Source organism: Marmota flaviventris, chromosome 3, assembly GCF_047511675.1.
Source record: "Marmota flaviventris isolate mMarFla1 chromosome 3, mMarFla1.hap1, whole genome shotgun sequence".
Lineage (NCBI taxonomy): Eukaryota > Metazoa > Chordata > Mammalia > Rodentia > Sciuridae > Marmota > Marmota flaviventris.
In genome coordinates, this window is record NC_092500.1 from 17,838,937 (window position 1) to 17,862,201 (window position 23,265).

General features: G+C 50.2%; 2 protein-coding genes across 2 annotated transcripts in view; one reads left to right on the forward strand and one right to left on the reverse strand.

Annotated features, from left to right (window-relative positions):
* Nt5dc3 (5'-nucleotidase domain containing 3) overlaps positions 1–7,037 on the forward strand; it is a 55,140-nt gene extending 48,103 nt beyond the window's left edge. Inside the window, exons 13-14 of the mRNA XM_027927985.2 lie at positions 1,949–2,013; positions 3,689–7,037. Coding sequence (XP_027783786.2) covers positions 1,949–2,013; positions 3,689–3,941 — 318 coding nt within the window. The 3' untranslated portion in view covers positions 3,942–7,037. The remainder of the gene's footprint in view (positions 1–1,948; positions 2,014–3,688) is intronic.
* Positions 7,038–14,153: 7,116 nt separating this feature from the next.
* Positions 14,154–23,265, reverse strand: part of Stab2 (stabilin 2) — a 153,398-nt gene continuing 144,286 nt past the window's right edge. Inside the window, exons 65-69 of the mRNA XM_027926098.2 lie at positions 22,660–22,800; positions 19,839–19,949; positions 18,924–19,052; positions 16,192–16,302; positions 14,154–14,204 (exon numbers count right to left, since the gene is read on the reverse strand). Of these exons, the coding sequence (XP_027781899.2) occupies positions 14,154–14,204; positions 16,192–16,302; positions 18,924–19,052; positions 19,839–19,949; positions 22,660–22,800 (543 nt within the window). The remainder of the gene's footprint in view (positions 14,205–16,191; positions 16,303–18,923; positions 19,053–19,838; positions 19,950–22,659; positions 22,801–23,265) is intronic.

Here is a 23,265-nt window from a genome sequence, read left to right on the forward strand (position 1 = left end):
CTCAACCCTCATCATTTTGTCACCTCCCCATACCGTCACGCTGGAGGCTGGGATTTCTGCTTAGGAGTCTCAGAGGGCCATCAGCACCCCGGGCCATGATGCGCCGAGGGCGGGCCTGGGAGCTCCTTCCCGCTTGTGTGAGCAGTGGGCGCCCAGTTCACGGGGCAGGAGGTGGGTGTGGGCAGAGGAGAGGTGGGGAGTCCCCGTTCTCTGTGGCCTCACGTTGTGTTGGCCTGGTCTGCCCCACGGGGGCCTCCATTCCCGTCCTCTTGTGTCTTCGGCCTCCGGCGGAGTCCCGCCGGGCAGAGGTGCAGAAGGAACTCACGTTCGTACAGTGAAGGTCCCTGTGGCGCCTGCAGATTTTACTTCTTCGGATTTGGTCTGAATCCTGTATGTCCTGGAGCTCGGTTCTGGAGTAAGTAGCTTGTTGATATCAAATGTGAAAGCTAATTCAAAATGTCCTCACAGAACCTGCTTCAAAACTCCCAGCAAGGAGAGGCCAGCGGCCTGTGCTCCTGGCACCCAGCCGGTGGGTTTCCTTTCTTTTATTTTTTTTTAGATATCGGTGGACCTTTATTTTATTCATTTAGTTATATGTGGTGCTCAGGATCGAACCCAGTGCCTCACGCCTGCAGGCAAGTGCTCTACCGCTGAGCCCCAGCCCCAGCCCCACAGCCAGTGGGTTTCCAAATGGAAGCTGCTTCCAGTCGGGTAGCCCCTGACATTAGCAAGAAGCCCAGATTCCAAGCCCAGTCGAGACAGCTTTGTGTGAGTGCGGACTCTGCCTGGCGGCTGCGGGTGTCGCCCTGGTGGGCCAGGCAGATGTGACAAGCACAGGCTCCCACCTGAGAAGCAGATGGTCTGCCCATTTGGCCTTTCCCTCTGAGCTCTGAGGTTACCCTGCGGTCAGGGATCCCAGTGAGCTCCACCTGTCCCCTGCGATCATATGTGCCTCCGACTCGGTCCTCCCTGTTCCCTTCAGTCACAAGAACGTTGGAGGGAGACTCGTGAGATTCCACTGGGAGGTTGTGGGCAGCTGTCATTTTCTTTTTGTCTTTGACTCACATTTTGGCCTACCAGAAAGTCTCCTGCTCTTCGTCACTCACGTTGAGATGTGTCATCTTGTTGCCCTTTGCCTCTTCAGATGTTAAACATCTAATAAGGCGATGTAACATTAAAGAAAAAAAAAAAAACAGAACCATTTATGGTCCTCCTGCCCTTGCACAAATTTTTTAAAAATTCTATGTTAATTTCTAGCACATATTTTCACATGCTTGCAATTAGTGGATGTACCGTTATGTACAGTGTTTCAACTTAACTGCTGTGATATTGATATACATGCATGTAATGTATGAAGTAGCTAGTACATGGGAAGTCTATGTTAATATACATAATAAATAGATGTAATGGGTGTATCGCACATGTGGGTTTACACATATATTTTTACATGGACATACATGCATTATTTTTATACAAGCCTTTAATTACAGTGGAATATCTTCATAATATTCCCCTCTTAATTTGCTAAATCAGGTTTCTAATGATGGATATTTAAAGCTCTCTGTGCTCTCTGTGTGTGTGTGTGTGTGTGTGCGCGCGCGCACACTACTGTGTTAATTTTGTAAGTGAAGAAGGCAGGGTTTCGGTTGGAGAATCTGAAAATGTATTACTTCACCGAAGTACCTGCCTCTCTCTTTTTTTTTTAATTTAAAAAAATATTTACTTTTTAGTTTTAGGTGGACACCATATCTTTATTTTTATGTGGTGCTGAGGATCAAACCCAGTGTTTCACGCATGCTAGGCAAGTGCTCTAGCTCTTGAGCCACAACCCCAGCCCAAGTGCCTGCCTCTTAAAGAAATATAATTCTTCCAAGAGCTGCCCATCAAAAAATTCTGATGAGGTTGTTTGAAACCCAAACTATCATAGTAACTGGCTTGTGTCCTGCAGGTTCACAGAGATGCTGAGTCGCAGCTGGTCTTGGAGGAGTGGAAAAAGGAGAGGAAGGAGATGAGGTGAGAGTGGCTTATTTTGAAGACGGTGACCTGTTCTGCGTGTGCTCAGCCCACATGTTCTCCCAAGGCCATCCGAGGCATGATCGTGAACCATCCGTGGTGTGCTCCCAGGTGTAGATGTGGCTTCCCAGGTCTCCAGGATCAGCTGTCTGCTGTTGGTGACAGTGGCATTTCTTATAGGCCAGCGGCGACCTCCATTTTTCCCCTGCCCTTGCAGGGCCATGGGAGAAGGGGACTCTTCCTTCTCCTTCCTCCTCCCCGCCTCCTTGACTGTTCCATCTGGGTGCTGGTGGCCCTGTGTTGCCAAAGCCGGTAGCATGTGTGGCTGTTGGGGCTGTGATGGGGGAGGGCTCTGAGCCCCGGTGAGATCTTAGGACTCCTACACCTGGGTGTGCGTTCGTACCTATGGCTCTTGCAGGAATATGCACATAGTCAGTCATCAGAATGTTTCTAGAAGCCCCTCTGCTGTCAGAAAAGTTTGGCAGGTGTGTGTCCTAGTGGACAGTTTGCAGAGGGGCCTGTTGACAGTCGTGCTTCTTGCGAAGGGTGCTTTGTATGTGGATGCTTTTGGCAGGAACGCTGAAGAGCCTGGCCCTCCTCAAGCCCTGGGTCCAGTCTAAGGTCTGGGAAAGTGGCTGCTGCTGGATTCTAGCCTCTGAGCAGCGGGCAGCCTGGCTCCAGGGGGGGTCCGTGAGCGCAGTGGGAAAGGTGTGGAGAGGGGACAGTGTCCATGCCTCAGGCTCTGTGGGAGCCAGGGTGGTAGTGCACGCTGTCCCTCCTCCTCCCGTAGGCTGTTGGCTGGCTAGGGCTTGCTCTGACACGATTTCCTTTATCATAAAGTGTCCTGAGAGGAAGATGTGGGGCAGAGTGACTTGAGCAGAGTGACTTGAGCAGGCTTGGAGCAGAGTGACTTGAAGGCCAGGCCTGGGTCACATTCTGTGGGGCATTCACTTCTAGGAACCTCAGATTACTAGACAAAGGGACCATTGACTTTGAGTATTTAATATCTTCACATTTCAACGAGATTCTTCAGTAAACGTTGGAAAACCATCTAGGTTGTTCCGCCCACAGAGACACACGTGGGTTCTTTTAATGTTCTGCTGTTTGGTGGTTATTGCATCTGTCGTCGCCAAGTGATAGCAGGCAGGTGACACCACTGCTGGCTTTAGTCACACAGTTGTGTAAACAGTTATACTGTTTGCTGTATTTAACTAATTTATCAACATTCCATTTTTCTGGAATATTCTGTAAGGTTCCCAGCCACAAGATGGTATGCATGTCCTTGTGTGTGGGATGTTGATTTAGACACAAATGCACGGAGGGGCAGAGGGTCCATTGTAGGAATTTGGGGCCTTGTGTGGAGCTGTGACCTTGACCGTGCAAACCGCTGTGGGCTAGGCTGGGCTGGGAGGAGGCCCTGAGGTTAAAGCTGTGTCTCAGGGTCAACAGTGGGGTTCTTAGGCTGCAGTAATTGGGAAATGTGATCAGTCATCTCAGAGGTGTCGGATGGATGGATGGTTTTCTTGAATGGAAGTCAGGATTGTTCTAACTTCAAGTCCTGTCATTTTTTTTTTTTTTTATTAAGAGATTTTGATTTTAGTAATTGAAAAACCTTTAAAAACCTTTCTCTGCTGCTCTGTTTCCGTTTTTATTTATTTGTTTATTTTTGCTTTAGGGAGATGACCAAGAGCTTCTTCAACGCCCAGTTCGGAAGCCTGTTCCGCACAGACCAGAACCCCACCTACTTCCTGAGGCGCCTGTCGCGGTTCGCGGACATCTACATGGCGTCTCTGAGCTGCCTCTTGAACTACGACGTCAGCCACACCTTCTACCCCAGGAGGACTCCCCTGCAGCACGAGCTGCCCGCGTGGTCCGACAGGGCCACCACCTCCAGGGCGCCCCTCCTGCAGGAGGCACAGGCCAAGTAACCCTGGCCCTCTGGGGAAAGGGCCAGAAGCAGCCCGTGTCCACTGGATGGGGTGGACTCTGGGTGGGCCCAGTGGCTTTCTGAAGAGACACGGTAGGCTTTTGATGTGTTTTGCACCTTAAGGACAGGACTCCCCAGACTGAGAGGAGCCTGCCGCCCACTGGTGCGCCTCCCTCCTCTCGGGGCCCGGGCGCAGCTTGGTACTGGAAGTCCCACTCCGCCTTGTTCTCCAGGACCTGGAACTGACCTGGGTTAGGTGAGACCGCTTGTGCCAGCAGGTCCTTTAGACGCTGCTCTGGCTCTTGCACCGTTCACCTTGGGGGCTGCAGGCCTGAGGATGCATGGAGATGCCCTGTCGGCAGCAGGCAGACACTTCAGTAGCTGCTCCTGGCAGTGCCGCTGTGAGTGGCAGAAGGTCCCTGAATGGCAGGATGCCCCGGTCTCTGGTCCTGAGGCTCTGGCGGTCCTTCCTGTGGTGTACGACGTCCAAGAGAACCCAGCCTCCTGGAAGGACTTAGATGAGAAGGAACAAGAACACTGTCCTCATTGTGTGCTGCTGTGACCCAGCCCAGGCCGGGCCAGGACATCTGGTACAACAGGAGATGGGAATGAGGGCGAGGGCGCTGCTCTGGCTATGGTCACCTTCCAGTTGGCCGCACCTCTGCCTACTGTCCAACGAGGCTGTGAGACATCCGTGGGGCAGAAGAACCCCAGCCTTTGTGGGAGGTTCCCCAGACCCACAGGAAGCCCAGAAACGGCGCCCGAGCACTGGTCTCTTGCACTTACCGAAGGAACGAAATGGAAACAAGACAAGACCCTTGTACTGAAGTCCTACACCACAGCGCCCCCAGGCTAAACCGGAATCTTGTTAGAGCATGTTTCCAGAAACTGTCCTGCTCTGCGGGGGGACAGACAAGGTGGCTTCCTCTCTCGACAGCAACCACATGGGAGAGGTGCCGCTTTGGCAGAGGAGGAGGAAGGGGCATCCCCCAGCCACCTCCAGCCCTTGCTTAGTTCTGGTTCCTGCTCCATTTGAGTGGCTCCGGGAGTTCAGGTGGTTTCCTTTTGGTGGTTCAGGTGGGACAAGATGAGAGACATCGAAGTTAGTAGGAAAACCTGGGTCCTGAGCTGTTCTCATTTCTAAGACTGAAGCAAATGGCCATGTTCTTCTCCTTACTTCCTCCCTCTGGAGGGAAGAACGTTTTATTAATCTGTCTTCGTAGCATCTTTCTCTGAGCACCTCAGGGCTGTGCTGTTTTCATTGCTGATGCGGCCTGTGTGCTTCCGGCCTGTGGTCTTGTCTAGTCTTGCTGGGACTCATCTTGGGCTCTTGCTCTTTAAATCTGGAGAATGGGCAGGAACCTGGGGGGCCTGTGGAGAGCCCTTGCTCATTTAGCACGTGTTGAACACCCGCCTGGCATTGCACGGGCTTCCGCCAACATGCAGGAGTCCAGTGAGTTACGTGGCGCCCTCTGGCTCTGCTCATTGTGATGCGGTTTGACTTTGGTATTTGGTTGTTTAACTGTCCTGGTGGAGGTGACGCTTTAGACCCAAGTAGGCTTCTAGTCCTTCTGTGCTGTAGGATGAACACCATAGGGTACAGTAGTCTGACCCTGTCTTGGGACAGTGGGCGTGTTGTTGTTGGTGTCACCCAGCTGTTTCACCACCAGTGTTTTGGAGTCTGGCTTTTAAGGCAGCAAGTGATGCTCAGAACTGCTCAGTTGGGGGTCCCAAAAGGATGGGCTGGTGCTTTCTCTTGGCTTTTGCTTTCTGCTTTGGAGAAGCAGAAGAGGACACAGGGGTGGCTGAGAAGCATCCGTGGCATACGGATGAGGTGCCAGGTAACAGGGTGTTTTGTTTACTCAAGAGTGAAGTAGACCTTTTTTAAAAAATCTGCTCTCTTGAATATCTGGGCTAGGTGACCCTTGGGGCAGGGGACATTTTCTGGGAATGAATAATGAATTTTACAGATTATTCCCAGGGAGGTGGGTTTTCATTTCAGGGCCATGAGCCTGGCAGCCCAGAGATCTGCCAGGTAGCAGAGGCCTGGCATCCCTTGTACCAGGGCCACCAAACAAGGGCCTGGCAGACTCAGCAGCACAGCTCTGGGGAGCGCCTCCAGAGCAGGGCCCGGGCATTTTCCCGCTTGTTCCTCCTCCAGCTCAGTCAGGGCAGGCTTCAGCCTGTCACCGTCACGACTCAGCTGGGACCTGGCCCGCTGCACCGTGCGGCTTGTTCTTCCCCGTTTGTTCTGTGGGGTGTGCGCTGATGGAAGCGCGCGGGCATCAGAAGTGACTGTTCTCCGCCACTTAAGAGAATCAATTTGTAAAGCAAACCGTAAAATTAGTTTGAACATTTAAACTGTTGTTAACCTTGCTTAGATTGATTTTCTAAGAATTATGAGAACAAAAATTCACAGTCCAGGGGCGTCCACACCAGCTGTGACAGTCCGGCAAGGCTTGTGGCACCCATAGCAGGCGCTTGGGGAAGGCACAGACAGCACTGAGGGTTTTCTCCAGAGTCACTTTTATAGAGGAAACCTGGCTTTAAAAATATTTTAGGTATTTGGCTTACAGCTCCCACTTTCTCCTAACACCCCTCCCTGTCCCTCTCCCCCCACTCCTTCCTTCTCTCTTCCCCCTTCCTCCTGTCATATTTGACTCTTGAGCCCCTTTTCTGCTCTCACCATTAATTCCACGTATCGTGTGCCACCTGCTGTGGATTCTGGCCTCTCCGGCGGCGGAATCACTGGTTGCTTTGAGCAGTACATCAGCCCTCTTGATTATTGCAAAGGAGAAGTGAGAATCAATCTTGCCTCCTACTAATTTGGCTTTTCCTCTGTCCTCCTCTCAATAGGATTTTTAAGTGGCATTGAATTCTATTTAGCCCAATGCTCATTGGCTGCCAGAGGCCCAGACGGGACCCCATATCTAGAATACTCTTAAGACTAAATTTGGACAGATGCAAGGTTGTCTGATTATTCATCTGCCTGTTTTCCCTCTTAATAATATTGGTTTCCTTTTGTACCACACTTTTTGTCCTTTAGTATTTGGGAGCTGGATTCAAAGTTGAACTAACCTTTGACACCACTGTTGGTTTAAGGGAAGGGAAGGGGGGGAGGGGAGGGGGGGGAGGGGAGGGGAGGGGAATGAAGTTCCTCTAATAAGGGTCAGAGAACTTTTCCCTTAAAGGGCCAGACAGGTACAGCTTTGCTCCTGTAGACATGGGCATGGCATGGGCATTTCGTGGGCATGGCATGGGCATGGGGGCTCTACCAAAACAGGCTGTGGGCTGGATTTGGCCCTGGGCTATGGTTTGCCATCCCCCACTAATGGATTGTGTTGGTTTCAAGGGTGACACTCCCCTCTTGAGAGGTGCAGATGAATAACCTAATTTTGGATGCAGGTCTGGAAAGACGTTCTCTGGGTAGGTAGGGGTGCCAAGTTCCCTTCTGAGCTGCTTTCTGGGCCTGTTTCCTGGCTGGTCGGTGGTCAGACGCGATGTTTCTAGCACATATCAAGATTGCTCTGTGGCAGGTACCTGAGATACCTCTCGTTTGTTATTGTGCTTCTTGGGTGCTGGGCTGTGCTGCCCAGGTGACCTTTCTGACTGAAGGACTTAGTTCTCCAATGACAGGGTGAGCTGTTGGCTGCGTGTTCACAGCTGTCAGACCTCTAGGAATTTCCCTTGCCTCACCCCAGATCACGGCCCCTTCCTGGGGGCCTCTGGACTGCTGCACGTGGAGGCACGGAGGCCTGGCCTCCCCAACCCGGGACAACCCTGTAGATCCCCCCAGCTCCACCCCTCTCAGTGGGGTCAGCCAAGCCTGCATCGAGGTCAACGGCAACCCCTCCACCCCTTCCCACAGATCCTGCATGCAGCGCCCACCTCCAGGGCACCCACCTGGGACAGTGCTCCTGTACTTAGTAGTACAAAGCTTCAACTCCAACTTAGGAGCCTTTTCTAATTGTTTAATGGAATGACAAACTGTGCCTATACAGTAACAGGCATAAGAATTGCAAATTAGGTAACTATTTATTCTCAATGTGAATTTGCTATTTATTCTGAATGTCGATTTTACGTGTTAGTGACTTTGAACTCAACGTCAAATAAAAGTTTGAATTGTATCGCCTGGTGTGTTGCTCAGTCATCGCTCCTCTGTACTGATGCTGACAAAGCCTTATGAGATTCTCGTGGATCCACAGCATTGTTTTCTCTTCTTGTGGGGGGGAGGGTGCCAGGGACTCAACTCAGGGGCACTGGACCACTGAGCCACAACCCCAGCCCTATTTTGTATTTTATTTGGAGACAGGATCTCATTGAGTTGCTTAGTGTCTCACTTTCACTGAGGCTGGCTTTGAACTCTGGATCCTCTCAGCCTTCCGAGCCGCGGGGATTACAGGCGTGTGCCACTGTACCCAGCTCACAGCGTTGTTTTCTAAACATGCCTTTTGTATGAGATTTGAGATAATCTCTAGTAAAAGAAATAGAAGAATTTTTTAAAAATTAATTAATTTATTTTGATCAGTTATACATGATAGCAGAATGCTCTTTGATTCAAATAGAAGAATTTTTGTAGTTAAAAAAATATTCTTGGGCTGGGAATGTGGCTCAGTGGTAGAATGGTAGAGTGCTTCCCTGTGAGGACCTGGGCTCCAGCCTCGGCACTGCGTGTGCATACACACCACGCCCCCCATGGATCCCTACAGGGCTGTCCCTGAGAGAAGGATCAAACTTACCTTATACCTCTGGAGCTTGAAGGCTGTTCATACAGACAGACAGGATGTGAGCGCAGCCTGGGGTGGGGCAGGAGGCTCCACTTCTGGCCCCATGGAACTGCTTCCTCCAGAAGGAGCAGGAGCTGGGGGTCCACGTGCCTGTTTGTAGTCAAACACTAGGAACAGTGGAAGAGGTTTTCAGGAAAAGAAATAGGGATCAGGAGCTCGCATTAGGAAGTCAGTTCACTTATGCATTTTGGGTAAATTTGAAGATACGTTTTATGCTTTTTAAATGTGTATGTATGTGTGGGTTTAACATCTTAAAATTCTTGATCAGCTGTCCCTCTGCTTGACATGGGGCTTCTTTTCTTTTCCTGGAATTGGGAGAGGACTCTGGGGCTTCCCGAGCCTTGGACTTGGCTCAGCAGAACCCCAGTGATGGGGAGTAAAGTTGTTGGGGTTGTGAAGGCGACAGATCAGCTCACGCCAGCCTTTCCCTCCACCCAGGTCTGCACTGTGTCCCTGGGGACAGTTTGGAGATCTGTGGCAAGTAGGCTGGAGGGTGCTCGGTTGTCACAGTGAAGGGAGGGCATTCTGGTTTTTCAGGGTGAAATCTGGGCATTTTGAATTGTCCTAAACTTTGCACATGGTACCAAGAGCCTAGTACAGTGAAAAGCTGCCCCTGCCCACACATCCTTCAGGGTCCTGCCGACATCTGGGCACGGGGAGCCTGTCTGTGTCTCTAATAGCCTGTTTCTAAGCTTAGACCCTTATTCTGTTTTACCTGTAACCAGAAAGAATTTTTTGACATGACTTCGACATACTGAATTTTCTAGGAATGCAGCAATATATCAATCACCGAGGATTTTATCTTTGCCATATTCAAAACCTTGTAAAGAATCATGCACAGTTTCAGAAAAGCCTCCTCACCGCCCCCCCCAACAGTGCCACTCTTGAATTGATAGTTACACACACACCTGTTAGCCTGCACTTGTGGTCGTCATTTTAATGAGATCCTGCAGATGCACATCTGTAAGAGTAGACCTACCGTCTTAGTCCATTCAGGCTGCTATAACAAAATACCGTGGGCTGGTGGCTTATGAACAGTGTATTACAGTTGCAGAGATGGGGAAGTCCAGGTGGAGGTGCTGGCAGAGTTGGTGTCTGGTGAGGCCTGTCTCCTGGTTAATAGATGGTGGCGGGTCGAGGGAGCTAATCCTATCATGAGGATTCGCCCTTCTGACTCAATCACTTCCCGAGGGCCTATATCCCATCACCATGGGATTAGGATATCAAAATGTGAATTTTGGGGGAGACAAACATCCAGACCATTGCACTGAATTAACCCCTATTTAAAAATACCAATTGTAAAAATGTCATTATTTAAGTGAAATAGTGTCACCTCTCAAATGTGAACTTAATTTAAGCAATTATAGTATCTTCATTATCTTCTTTTAGAGGAATTGAACCTGAGATGAGAACTTACCAATCAAGTATTTATTACTGTATTATAAATTACTTTGTTCGGGGACAGTATATTAACTAAAGGAACATTGTTGTGTATGATGGTAGGCAGTGTTCTCTGTGGGTCCGGGTGTGTGGTACTAAGGCAGAGGGTGCTGTGGGTCAAGATGCAGTTTTGGAGAGCTGGCCTCTCTTGTGTGTGCAAGAGGCCACCCCACAAGGATTCCTGGGGGCTTTGATGAGGCTCAGCCCACTGCCACCAAATCCCCTGCATTCTTCTCCAAAGCAGAGCCCCCCAAGGCACGGGAAGTAGAGGCAAATCATCACCCCTGGTCACACCTCTCACATGCCTTTTCCTCTAAGTTAGAATAGTGATTCATAAGCCAACAGCTCCTGGTTAATGTGCCAGAGTTTCTTTGTAAGTGGTTGGCTGAGGTTATTTTCCCCTCATTGCTACAAAAGCCCGAAGAGACTTTGGGTAGAGGCTCACAGGCTTATCCCATATCCCGTATGATAGTTCCCTGGACATCAGCTCCAGCCCCTGGGGACACCATCAGCTGTCGGCTTGTCAGGCCCACCCACCCTGTGCCCAGGGGCCACCAGCCCTGCTCTAGCAAGGGGAGGCTGGGCCTCGAGAGCAGATTTGCCCTGCCGCATCCCTGGCGGGGGTCCCAGTGACCCCTCACTTTTTGAAGCTCCATCGACTGTGCAGACCTTTCCCCAGGACTTACTCTGCCTAGCACCATTCTGGGAGCTGGACACAGCAGGTGAAGACCCCACGGAGGGCACGTTTGGAGCTGAGTGATCTGGCCCAGGGCTCCAGAGTGGAGGGCCAGGTTGTGGAGATGAGGAGGATGGAAGCGTTTAACACCCGTGGACTCTTCCCCCATCCAGAGGCCTGAGGCCCCCATTGGACGTGCTGCTGGGCAGTGAGCACTGGAGGGGGAGTGGTCAGCTTCAGAAGGAGCTGACCTGGTGGCCCCTCTGGGCTAAGCCAGCCCGGGTGACCCATCCCTCTGCCTATGCCAGTTGCTCATGCCCTTTCCTGACCCCCGGGGGGGACTTGCGTGTGGGTTAGGGCAGTGCCGGGAGGGCATCGTCCTCTCTTCTGAGCCAGCTCTGTGAGGAGGTGACTTTCCCGAGTGGTGCATGTGTGGGTGTGATGAGGACAGTGAGGCTGGTTGATCCCTTTGAGCAGACCTGCTGAGCATGATCTGTCCCCTCAGAAGGCACAGTGGGAAGATGCTGTCTTCAGTGGTGTCACTGATCCCCTGGAGGAACCCGCCCTGAAGCCCCCACTTCCGAGCCTTCCAGTTACACAAACCAGTTCGACCCCTTGTGGTTGAGCTGAGTCCTCCCCAGTGCCCTGGCCGTGTCTGCATGCAGTTGGCATTCGATCTCGACACCCTTGCCCGGTTGATTTTAGTGAGGAAGCCTATAGTCAAACCTATTCTTTTTAAAAAAACTTTTAATTTGTTCTTTTTAGTTATTCATGGCAGTAAGTGTGTTAAGCTTATTCAGATTTTTAAGTCTCAGACGTCTCTAAAGAAAATATACTGTGGGGCTGGGGATGTGGCTCAAGCGGTAGCGCGCTCGCCTGGCATGCGTGCGGCCCGGGTTTGATCCTCAGCACCACATACAAACAAAGATGTTGTGTCCGCCGAGAACTAGAAAATAAATGTTGAAATTCTCTCTCTCTCCTCTCTCTTCAAAAAAAAAAAAAAAAAAAATATATATATATATATATACTGTGCGCGCTTGCTCGCTCTCTCTCTCTCTCTCATGTACCCCTTCCAGGGCTAAAATCCCAGTAAACAGTACTACTGAGAAATGGACACAGATAAGAGGAACTTGAGACAATAACAAGAAAATATGTAGATCTGTGTGGCAAGCCAGCCACAGGCTGTGTGTGTGTGAACTAGGAGCTTGAGTACATGAGTGGAGGGCACTGACGAGACCCTCTGTTGGGGCAGGTGACATATGTGTCCTTCTCGTTCCCTCTGCCTATGATCTCCACACAGCACGAGGGGCCGTCGCTGAAGAATCCCAAGAAAAAGGCATTTTTCTCTGTCTCAGTGTGGTTATTTCGTGCCAGCCCAGTTCACTTGGAGTGACTTGAATGACTCAGTCGTGTGACGCGACAGGTCTGGACTGCATGAATAAGGATCTGTGGGAGCTCTCTCTAAGCCCAAGGCTTGGCTACATGCTGGTGTAATTTACCTTAGATAAAGATGCAGCTTGATGGTAAAAATCTCATTAACTTTCATTGCTGTGACAAAATACCTGGGAAAATCAACTTAATGCAAGGAAAGGTTTATTTTGGATCACCATTTCAGAGGTGCTTAGCCCTGTTATTTTGGGCCTGTGGTGGTACAGTACTCCATGGTGGGAGCACGTGGAAGAGGACGGTTCAGCTCATGGTGGTCAGAGAGCAATGAGAGAGAAGGGCATGCCCCCAAGGACCTCACTTCCTTCCACCAGGCCCCACCTCCCACAGCGTCCACTTCCCGGTGGTGCCACAGGCTGACACGTAAGCCTTTGAGGCACATCCAGATCCAAACTTCTCCTAAACGGTTTTCCTCGTTCTCTCTGTTGGCCCTGCCCCGCCTGCTGTTCCCCATGAGGTGCCTGCTCTGGGCGTCGGCCTGGGCTATGCTTTCCACCAGGGCCCATGGCAGAAGGACTTGGACTTTCTTTAGACACTTTAATGAAGCAAGTTTTTCTAGTTGGCGACTTTATCCCTCAGGAGTGCTAAGGGAAGTTCGGTGAGTTTTCTATGCCGAGTTTCAATAAAATGGTGCAGACTGCCTAAGGTCTTAGATAACATGGAGAGGTTATGTGAGATCTTCCACTAGGGGTGGGGAGAAATGACCCAAAATGTCACCGGTGTTAAAATCTCCATAGATAGGAGCCATGTGGGCACTGGGCCAGGGCCTGTGGGAGGAAGAAGAGCTCCGGGCCTAGGGAGAAGGACCCCAGTTCCTCTACCCTGTTCCTCGTCATAACTGTCACCGGCAGCAGCTCACTGATTTCTCTGGGCCTTGACTTCTCATCTATAGAAGGTTGGACTCGTGTTTTTCAATCCCTCCCCATTCCTGGACCTTTATCCTGTCCCCCAATCATCTCAAGAAGAACCTTGGCATGATGTCGTCAGGTTCACCCATGCTTTTGTATGCAGTGGAACTTCATTTCTGTTTAGGGCTGAGTAGTATTCCATCTTGTAGATGTACCACAATTTGGTCACCCATCATCAGATGACAAACATTGGGTTGTATCCACTTTGGGGCTGTTGGGAAAATGCTACTATGAGTGTGTATAAATGAGTTTTTGTGTGGACCTGCTTTCATTTCTCAGGTATATGCAATGGAATGGGATTTCATGTGGGGGTTCCAGTGTCTCCACATCCTCACCAACACTTGTTACTCTCTGGTTTTTGGATGCAGCCATCCTAGTGGGTGAGAAGTGGCATCTCACAGCGGGGTGGGGGGGGTGTCGTCACATCTCCCTAAGGTGATCGCACAAATGAAACTGAATTCAGAGAGGATCCAGTTGTTGCCTGACTGATTAGGCCCTAAGAAGTGGGTTTTGCCTTCTGAGTTTGGCTTCTCTGGGGGCAGCAGTTTTGTTTTTCCAGCCACTGGGTTTGTTCCGTTGATTCTGTTTCTGTCCCATAAACATTTATTGAGCATATTTCATGAGCCAGGGACAGCGGTGGGTGCTGGGATACAAGGGTGGGTGAGGAGAGTCCCTACCTTCGGGAGCTCAGTCTAACGGAAATAAGATCACAGTTCCCCAGGACCCAGGGGAGAACAGGAGAAATGTCATCCGAAAGATATAAGGGAGGCTCAGAGAGGGGAAGTAACCCCAGGTCATCTGGGGAGATGAGGTTCAGCTCTGAGAGCCTCATCGTCTGCAGCGTGAAGGAGCTCTGCTCCCCAAAGCATCCCGTGCTCAGAATTCACAGTCGAGAGGCTTCACAAGGCTGTGGGCCCCCATGGCCGGGCTGCTGGCTGGCTGCTCACCTCAGTTCCTCACATCGCCCCCAGGGGGTCACCGCTCTCCAGCTGAGGCTCCCCAGAGTCCTGGAAAAGAGGGGACCGTGAGACACTCACCAGGGTGTGGATTGTCCTGCTGGTGGGTCCTTCTAGGTGGAACGTCTCCTTTGGCCTCTGATCTGGGGCCTAAAACCTGATTCTCCTCATGATCACACGTGCGGTGGGAATGCCCGTCAGTTCATGAGGCTGCCTCACATCAGGAGGTAGGGTGGCCTGGTGGTTAAGGACACCTGTTCTGGGGCTCATGCAGTCTGCTGCCTGAGGCCGCTGTGGGGCCCTCGACAAATCACTCTGCTGTCATTTCTTCATCTCTAAAAGGTCTTAGTGATATTCACCTCACAGGGAGGTGTGAGGATTGGACATGAGATTTAACAAGGTGTAGGCACCCACCAAAGGTGGCCGTTCGTGTGATAAGAAAAAACTCCTTTCAGGTTGAAGATTCAGCTCAAACCAGGGCTGGCTCTGGAGCTCCCGGGGGAGGGAATTGTAGGCCATGCTCCAGAGACAGCCACCCCATGCCTCCCGCGGTCTTCAGCCTCTGCTAAGAAGCATAATGCGCATGAGCAAAGGCTTCTTATGGGTGGCGTTGGTGGTGTTTGAGATGTCTGGGCCGGTGACAAATATCGTATGCCCTTTAGTACCAAAGGCATGAGAACCTAGCACGTCACTTTGGGGCTGGTGTTCTAGACTTAGGATTTCTCATACTGGAGCATTTTGTCACCTGTTCTTTATAGCAGGTGTAGCTGTTTCTAGGATTGTCTCTCACCTGCCTCAGGTGCACAGAGCTGAAGGAACCCCTGGAGTTGGACAGACACCTGGGAAGATGTGCGTGTGCTACACAGGTGTGACTGTCTTCTGCTTTTTAAATAATGTGGACATCAGTATCACAAGGGTCACAGGAATAAACTCCCACCAGTCAATCATTGCAACTGAGCTGGACTTCAACCTTGAAATTTTATATGGGTTAGATTAAAATCCAAAGTAAGATTTGGGATCTGATTCTGTTTCAATTTATTGCCAAGATCTGCTACCACAGGCACTAAGAGCCATAAGAAGAAGAATAATATCATTGCATTAGACAAGCTCAAAAATGTTGCAAGAAAACATTTTTTTTTGGAATGTTTCAATGCTCACTTATAAAAATTCAATAACTGTAGTGTGGTCTTGGGGGAAATAACATAGATCTGGGCACTGAACAGTGACAGCAGCTGCGTGGCCTTGGTTAATACTGAAGGAGGGTGTGGGCTCACACCAACCAAGACTTGAGTATTTCCCTGGACCTGAGGAATGTCACCAGCTCAGTCTGCTGGGTAAACAAGGACATTCAGGACACTGGCTATGGGTGGCTGTGATTGTTACATAAGAGGAAACAATGAAGTCGTTTCCCTAGCTCCTCGGTCTGAACTGGTAATAACCACACACCAGTGCACCTTCTGCATTTGGGAACTTCAGACCATTTCTTGCCTTGAGTCCCCTGGGCTGCAGTCAATGGAGGCCCCATAATAAGCTCAGCTGTCACTAACAATAGAAATAAATGGTTCCTTCTTAGCAGACCAGAGCAGACCACCATCCAGATAAAGGCCTCATCCAAGAAAAGTAGCTCCCAAAGCAAGAAGCAGTTCTGACAACGGGCAGAAAAATCAATGTAAATATAAGTTTAAAGGAGAGCTAAAGGAAAAATGCATCTTCTAAGGCCTGATGTCTTATGTTGCACCCGCTATCTGAAAAATATTTGGAGCAGGCCCCAGTCCAAGACCAAAGGCATCCCCCCTGGTCACGAGATGGGGCTTGGACAACCTTTAGTTCTCCTCTACTCTGACTTAGACTTCTACCGCCTGCCCAACGGGCCACACTGCCTTCAGGAGCTTGCACAACTGGCTTTCCGGCTCACAGACCACGGCACATTCTAGAAGGGAGCTCTCCTTTGCGTGCTGCTGTCCGCCAAGCTTTGCTGAGAGACACCATACTTCTGCAGCCCAGCTGGACCCTTTCCGAGATCAAAGTGCACACTCACGGCAAAGGGGTCGCAGGAAGGCTCTGGGGGCGCCGAGGTCGCGCTCTCATACATGGGGTTTGAGATGTTCTCAGGCTTGCCGAAGGCCGCAACGTCGATGTCCTCTTCTGACTGTTCAGAAAGACAAGCACAAGGCTGAGAGCCAGGACTGTGTCCCAAGACAGGAGCGCTTCACCTCCCTTGGCAGGTACAGCAAGCCACCCTCTGCCTCTTGGGAACCTTGCCCTTTGAACAGTACATGTTCAGATACGATTGACAGGTAATAAATGCACCAATCTCAAGGTTCAGCTCAGTGACACTGCACACACGTGTCCCTGGGTGTGACCACCATCCAAATCAGCTCATAAGGCACTTTCATCCTCCCAGGAAGGCCCCATGCTCTGTGCCCAACAGTACTCTCTCACTACCCAGGATAACCACCCCAGAGTGCTGCGGCCTGACCTTGAACTTGATATCAAGGAGTCACACAACATGGACACTTTTGCTAAAAATAATGTTGCTATAGTTTAAATGTCCTCACCAAAACTCCTCATGGAATTTAATCCCCACTGTGAGGTATTAAGGGGTATAAACTTAATTCAACTGGGATATTTGGAGGTGGGACCTTTGTAAGGTATTTAAGGATAAAGGAGGCCATCATCCAATGGGACTGCAGCTTTATAAGAAGAAGAGGCTCTCTGGTGCGGTGGCACATGTGATCCCAGTTACTTGGGAGGCTAAGGCAGGAGGCTCACAAGTTCAGGACTAATCTCAGGAATCTATTGAGGCCCTAAACAACTTAATAAAACCCTATCTCAAAATAAGAAGAAGGGCTGGGGATGTGGCTGAATGACCCTGGGTTTAATTCCAGTGCCAAAAAAAAAAAAAAAAAAAAGAAGAAGAAGAAGAAGAGGAGGAGGAGGAGGAGGAGACCCTGTCTCACCGTGTGATGCACTGTTCTGCCTCAGGATTCTACAGAGTCCCCACTAGCAAGCAGGCCCTGGCCAGAGGGGGCTGTCTGACCTGGACCTCTCAGCTGAATAAACCTCTGTTCTTTACAAGTTACCTAGTTGGTGGCATCCAGTTATAGCAATACAAAATGAACCAAGAGGCTTTGAGGTTTGCCCCTGTGCTTATACATAAGCAAGTCTGGGCTGGGGATTGGCTCACTGGTGGCGCTCCAGCCTAGTGGGCTCAAGCCCTGGGTTCAATATGCAACACTGCAAAACAAGGAAAAGGAAGGAAAAAAAAAGAAATAGACAAGTTATCTTCCAGAAGACAGGAAGCTGCTGCCCTTACCAGGCATGTTTGGAGGGCACACAGGAGAGCACGGGCCAGGGAGGAGTGGAATACACTCCTGTGCTGCTGCCCAACCCAGCTCCCCCGGGGACTGTGTGTAGGCTTGGTCCTCAGTCCACGGCATGATTAGGAGGTGAGGTCTAGGGGAAGGAAGCTAAGCCATTGGGGATGTGCCCTTCAAGGAGATACTGGGACCACTCCTCTTCTTCTGTTTCCTGGCTGCCAGGAACTGAGCAGGGTCCTCTGCCACACACTGCTGCCACAGGCCAAAGGCCATGGCGCCAAGCAACCATGACTGAAACCATGAGCCCAAACAAACCTTTCCTCCTCGTAGGCTGATGATCTCAGGTATTTTGTCACAGTCACAGAAATTGGACTGGCACATAGGGTGATCATGTGACAATTCAGGAGCTTGCTGCTTACCTGAGGTGGCTCAGCTGTTCAAATAGAGCGAAATGAAGTTTGCTGGCTGCAATGTGAGGCCTCTGGCTGTGTGGGTCCCTGACCCTATTCCTTAACCCTCAGGGCCATTCCGGAGGCCCAAGCACTGTCTAGTGAATCCTCCCAGGTGAATGTGACCCCCTGGTGAATTCTCCTCAGACCAATTCCTGGGCAGCTCCTCCTGCTCCTCCTCAGGCCCTGTGTCAGCCAAGAAGAGGGCTTGGGGCTGCCGCCGCCACCAGTCCTTCTAGGGGCAGAGACCCACCCCAGAGGCAGGAAGCATGGGGTGGCGGCTCCTTCTGCTGCCTGTTCCTGGGTGAGGCCTCTGTAGCAGCTGGAAGAGCCTAGAGCAGGAGCCAGAATTTGGAGTGTCCCCTCCAGGTCTGGTTTTGAAACTGCATTGCTGTTTTTGTTGAGGTGAGGCCTTTCCCAGGAGATGAGGTCACGGAGAGGGGCTGATGTCTTCCTGGAGGTAGCGAGTCCTCACTTCCGCAGGACTGAGTTACTTACCTGGGCAGCGGACACTGGCGTGTTATGAAGTGAGGCGGGCGCTTGGGTTTTGTTTCTTCCACACACCTGCCTGCGACTCGGCTTCCCACCGTGAGTGGAAGTAGCACGAGGCCCCACCAGAAGCTGAGCAGATGCTGGCGCCATGCTCTTGAGCCTCCCAGGCCAGAGTCCATGGACCCGAATAAACTTCTCTTCTTTCTTTCTTTATTTTTGGTATGGGGGATTCAACCTAGGGGTGCTTAACCACTGAGCCACATCCCCAGCCCTTTTTATTTTTATTTGGAGAGAGTCTCACTAAGTCGTGGAAGATCTCGCTAAGTTGCAGAGGCTGGCCTCGAACTTGTTATCCCCCTGCCTTAGCCTCCCAAATAGCTGGGATTACTGGCATGCATACCCTCTATTCTTTAAAAACCATCCAGTCTCAGGTATTCTGTTAGAACAGTAAAGAATAAACTAAGGTAACTCCCACCATTACGTTCCCAGTTTTTTTTTTTTCCCTTTACCTCAAAATGCTGGAAGCCAATTGTTCTCCGGTTTAGCCGGAAGTAGGAATAGGCAGCTGAAGCAATTGCTCCAATGACCAGGATGATGCCAAAGAAGATCCCTGTCCCCAGGCCAGTGTGGGTTGATGTCTGAACACAGAAAGGAGAGGGTCAGTTCTTCATACTGCTGATTTCCCCCAGAGGAACACTAATTCGAGATTACCCCTCCCCAGGCATCCTGGAGGAATTAAGATAAAAATAAAGATACGTTAACATCTAACTAGCTCTTACTGCTGTCAGGGTCTGCTCCAAGCCTCTTATATAAAAGAACCAATCTCAGTGTTACACTAACCCACAGAGGCAGGGGCAGTCATGATTGTTCCCGTGTTTCAGGTGGGGAACTGAAGCACAGAGGCTTGAGGCCTTGCCCAGATTCCCACAGCTAGCTAGCAGGTAGGGCTTTGAGCTTTGAGCCAGTCTAGCTTTGGAGCTTCTGTGCCTAACCACTATGCTGTAGAACATTCCAGCAGCTAGCAGCTCACCGTCCCTCATGCCTGGGGAAAAAAGTTAGCATACCAACATCAGTTACAGCCAGCTTCTCTACAGCCCGGACCACGTGTTCTCAGCTTTCACATTTCTTAATCCACAGCCTTCCCCCAGATCTAGCCCTCTACAGGGTGGAGGGACAGACCAGAGCTCAGGGCTTCTCCCTCCCCCTCCACTGGCCCATCCCTCCCTTTCATGCAAGGAGCACAGATGGTGGCAGGAGTGGGGACTGGGCGAGCCCGGGCTGGTGTCCCACCGTCGGCTGGCTTAGAGTTGGGAGCCTCCTCATGGCTCCTCAGGAGGAAGGTGGCAGACAGGGCTTCCTGTACTGTTTGGCCCCTGGGAAATGGACACCGGGCTCTTCCCTCACCAGGATCCCTAAGCACTCACCGCAGGTGTGGGGGGTGCCTTTAAAGGCCTGGATATGACGTGGATGACTCCATTGGAGGCAATGATATCCCACTGCAGAATGGCTCTTCCATCCACAAACCTGGTCTCATTCTAGGGACAGGCGAGGAGGGTGAGAGGAATTTGTGTCCATCTGGCCTTCCCGCCCCCGTCCATGTGGGACACTTCTGTGGAGAGCAGGTGTTCAGCCTCCCCGAGGCCCTGGAGCCTCAGTGTCCACCTGTCTCCACTTCCTGTTCACTGTCTGCACAGCCCAGAACACACTTGCTGCCGTCTTCCCAGAAAGACGACCTAGGGCTTCAGAGACCTCCCAAGGGTGGGCAGGGGCATTTCTCCAACCCACTTGTATGACAGATGGGCTATCAGAAGGACAATGGCTGGTGGTAGATCACCCAGGTGGTGGGTAGTAAACCCCATGCTCTGGACTGAGGTCCATACCTCTGGACGTCACACTGCTAAAAAGGGACTTCTAAATGTTCTAATCCCAGTGTGACCCACCAACTCGTGGTGTGGGCAAATAGGCCCCACACCCCACCCGCTGAACCATAGTCTGCATTTGAACAAACACCCAGGTGATTCAAGGGCATGCTGAAACTTAAGACGCACTAGTCAATTACTGATTCCCAGTAACAGAAGTATTTTATCAGGTAAAAATGAAAAAAAAAATTAGACTTATTTAGCACTCGCTGCATGCTGGGTACTACTTTGTGGGTCACAAGCTTGGAATTGCTAAATCCTACAACAATGTGTAATTTAGATATGATCACTGTGGTCATCAACATCATCAGTGCCACCATGAGTCACCATTACCATCACCATCATCATCACCAACACCATCACCAACACCATCATCCTCACAATACCATCATCATCACCATCATCATCATCATCAATATAATCACCATTATCATCACCACCATCACATTACACCTCAAAATATGCCAGTTGGACATAGTGATGTTTTTTGAGTTAATGGCACTTGAGAAATAACAGAGTCAGGGAGGGCTCCCTGAGCACCCCTTTCTCCCTAACAGCCATCATAAACCTTCCTTTGAGAAAGAAGCCCTCCTGGACCAGGAGAAAAAGAACATTCTTACCACCAGAGGCTGGGGTCAACACCAAAATGGACCTGTACACAAACCTACTAGAACAATCCTCACCTTCCTGGTGTTTCCCCCATTGATTCCTGGTCACTGTGCCACGATTTACTGTTCTTAGCCCCAGCTCCTCCCTTTTATCGCTTCTCCACCCATGTGTTGTTGGAAAAGCACATACGCTTTCAGTCTTAAGTTTGGTGGGTCTCCATTTTCCTTAGGGACACTCCCTTGGGCACGTCAAATGTTAAGTAACACTTGTAGGCTTTTCTCTTGTGAATGTGTCTTATACCAGTGATTCTCAGGCCTAGTCTGCTGCGCCCCTCCCCTGACTCAGGCAATGGCAAGGCCCTACTGAGGTGGATGGCGCAAGGTGTCCATCCTTTGGAGGAGTGCAGTATGTTTCTGGGAATGGGCTGGTTTGTTTTCCTTTAATAAGTATAGTTGCGATTTCTCATATGACCATTAAGTATGAGGGAAAAAACATGACTTTCCCAATTCATGCAACTACTTCTAAGAATAGATCTGTTTGCTCTAAATGCAGTGATTCAGCTGTGGAGCGTAAATTGTTAATGTCTAATGAAAAACTCCCTGTAGTCCTGTCAAGGAAGTTTTTGAGAAAATAAATTAAAATCTAGAGAAGAAGAATTAATGTTAAGAAGACAGATTAGTGCTTGGTACTGGGCAACTTGTTCTTGTTCCTGTGCACAATGGTTTGTGCTCTTACTCTTGTTTGATTAAAATTAATAACAAGTTAAGCACTTGCCGTAACCATGGCACCAGTTCCAGTCAGTAAGTCGAGAAAGAATAGTCAAGGTATAGGCCAATAGTTGGGACATTTCTAACTATTATTAAAAGTTAACTAAACAGAAACAGCTCAAAGCAAAACGCGAACTGAAAGGAAAAATGCTTGCTTATGCATAAGCCAAGATACATTCTTCTATTCTAATTGTAGCTACGTAATATTTTGTTTCTTTGAATAATGATTCCTGTTTTGTAACCACAAAGTACTGTGAGCCTGCCAAAATGAAAAGTATATATGATCAACTTCACAAGTAAAGATTGGGATTCAGCACCTTCACTTTGGTGTCTGTGTTGTTTCTCCACCCCCCTTTCGCCGACTCCTCACCATCCGTTCGTCTCCTAAGACCCCCTGTTGGAGCTGGTCTCCGACACTAGTCAGATTCTAAGTTGGTAGAAGAAAGGTCTTCCTGCCCAACATCAGCATTATCAAAAATAATCACCACCATCACCACCAACATCATTCCCCTGTCTCCAGCATCTGTATTTATCAGATGAGGAATCCAAGGCACAGAGAAGTTGGATAACCTAAGCTCTTACAGCTAGCAAGTGGCAGGACTGGGAGTCATCCACAACAGGGTCATTCATTTGACTTCAAAGCTCACAGGTGAAGGCCCAGGCTAGGACTGACATTTGGACAGAAACAAAGGTCGAGAACCAAGCAACTTTAAAGTGGTTTCCTTCGATATTTCTCACTAGCAGCTTCAGATGACGGCCCATTTCCCAAGAGGTGGGGGCCGCCTGTCAATATGATGGGCAACGGCACTTCTTTATACCACCCGCTATCTGTAGGTTAAGAGTTTACTTTGACGTTACAACAGTTGCCATCTATGAGCTCCTACTGCATGCCACCAATTGTGCATGTATTACATCCAGTGTTCCCGATGAGCCCAGAAGACTTGTCATACCATTTGGAGCTGGTTGTAGCCAGAAGTGATGAGTAGCTGGCTTCCCAGCCTCGTCTGCACCATGGTACCATTGACAAGATCATTGTAAAGTAAGATGCTGACATTGGTGAAGTGGTGCTCGATGTCCCGCCCAGACAGGATCTGAGAGGAAAGGAGACAAAGGCTGAGCGATAGTGGGCATTATCGAGTTTTTCTCAGGCGTTAGGTTTTCTAGGCTCTTCCAGAGGCTCACCCATAGCTAGGATGTGGGATTGGAAGCTTCCCAGAGGTGTCCTGGAAAGAGTCGGTCTGGGGTGGTAACAGGGGGGCAGAGATGTGGCTCCTCCAGGACCTTGGGTGGCTGGGGCTACAGGGCCTGCAGGACAACCCTCTGCCATGGTTGAATAAATTTGGCCAATTTCTGAGTTCTTCCCCTTCCTGAACCCTTGCCCTGGGCCATGAACCTTGCTTCTTACTCTGACTTGGGGCCCAAATGAGTCAGAGTGAATATGGCCAGAGGCTTGGAGAGCACTGGTGGGACTGGGTGCCTGTCACTCTCGGTCCCTGCACTGCCTCGAGAACATGCCCGCACTACCCTGCTGATGCCTGAGCGCCCCGTAGAGCAGA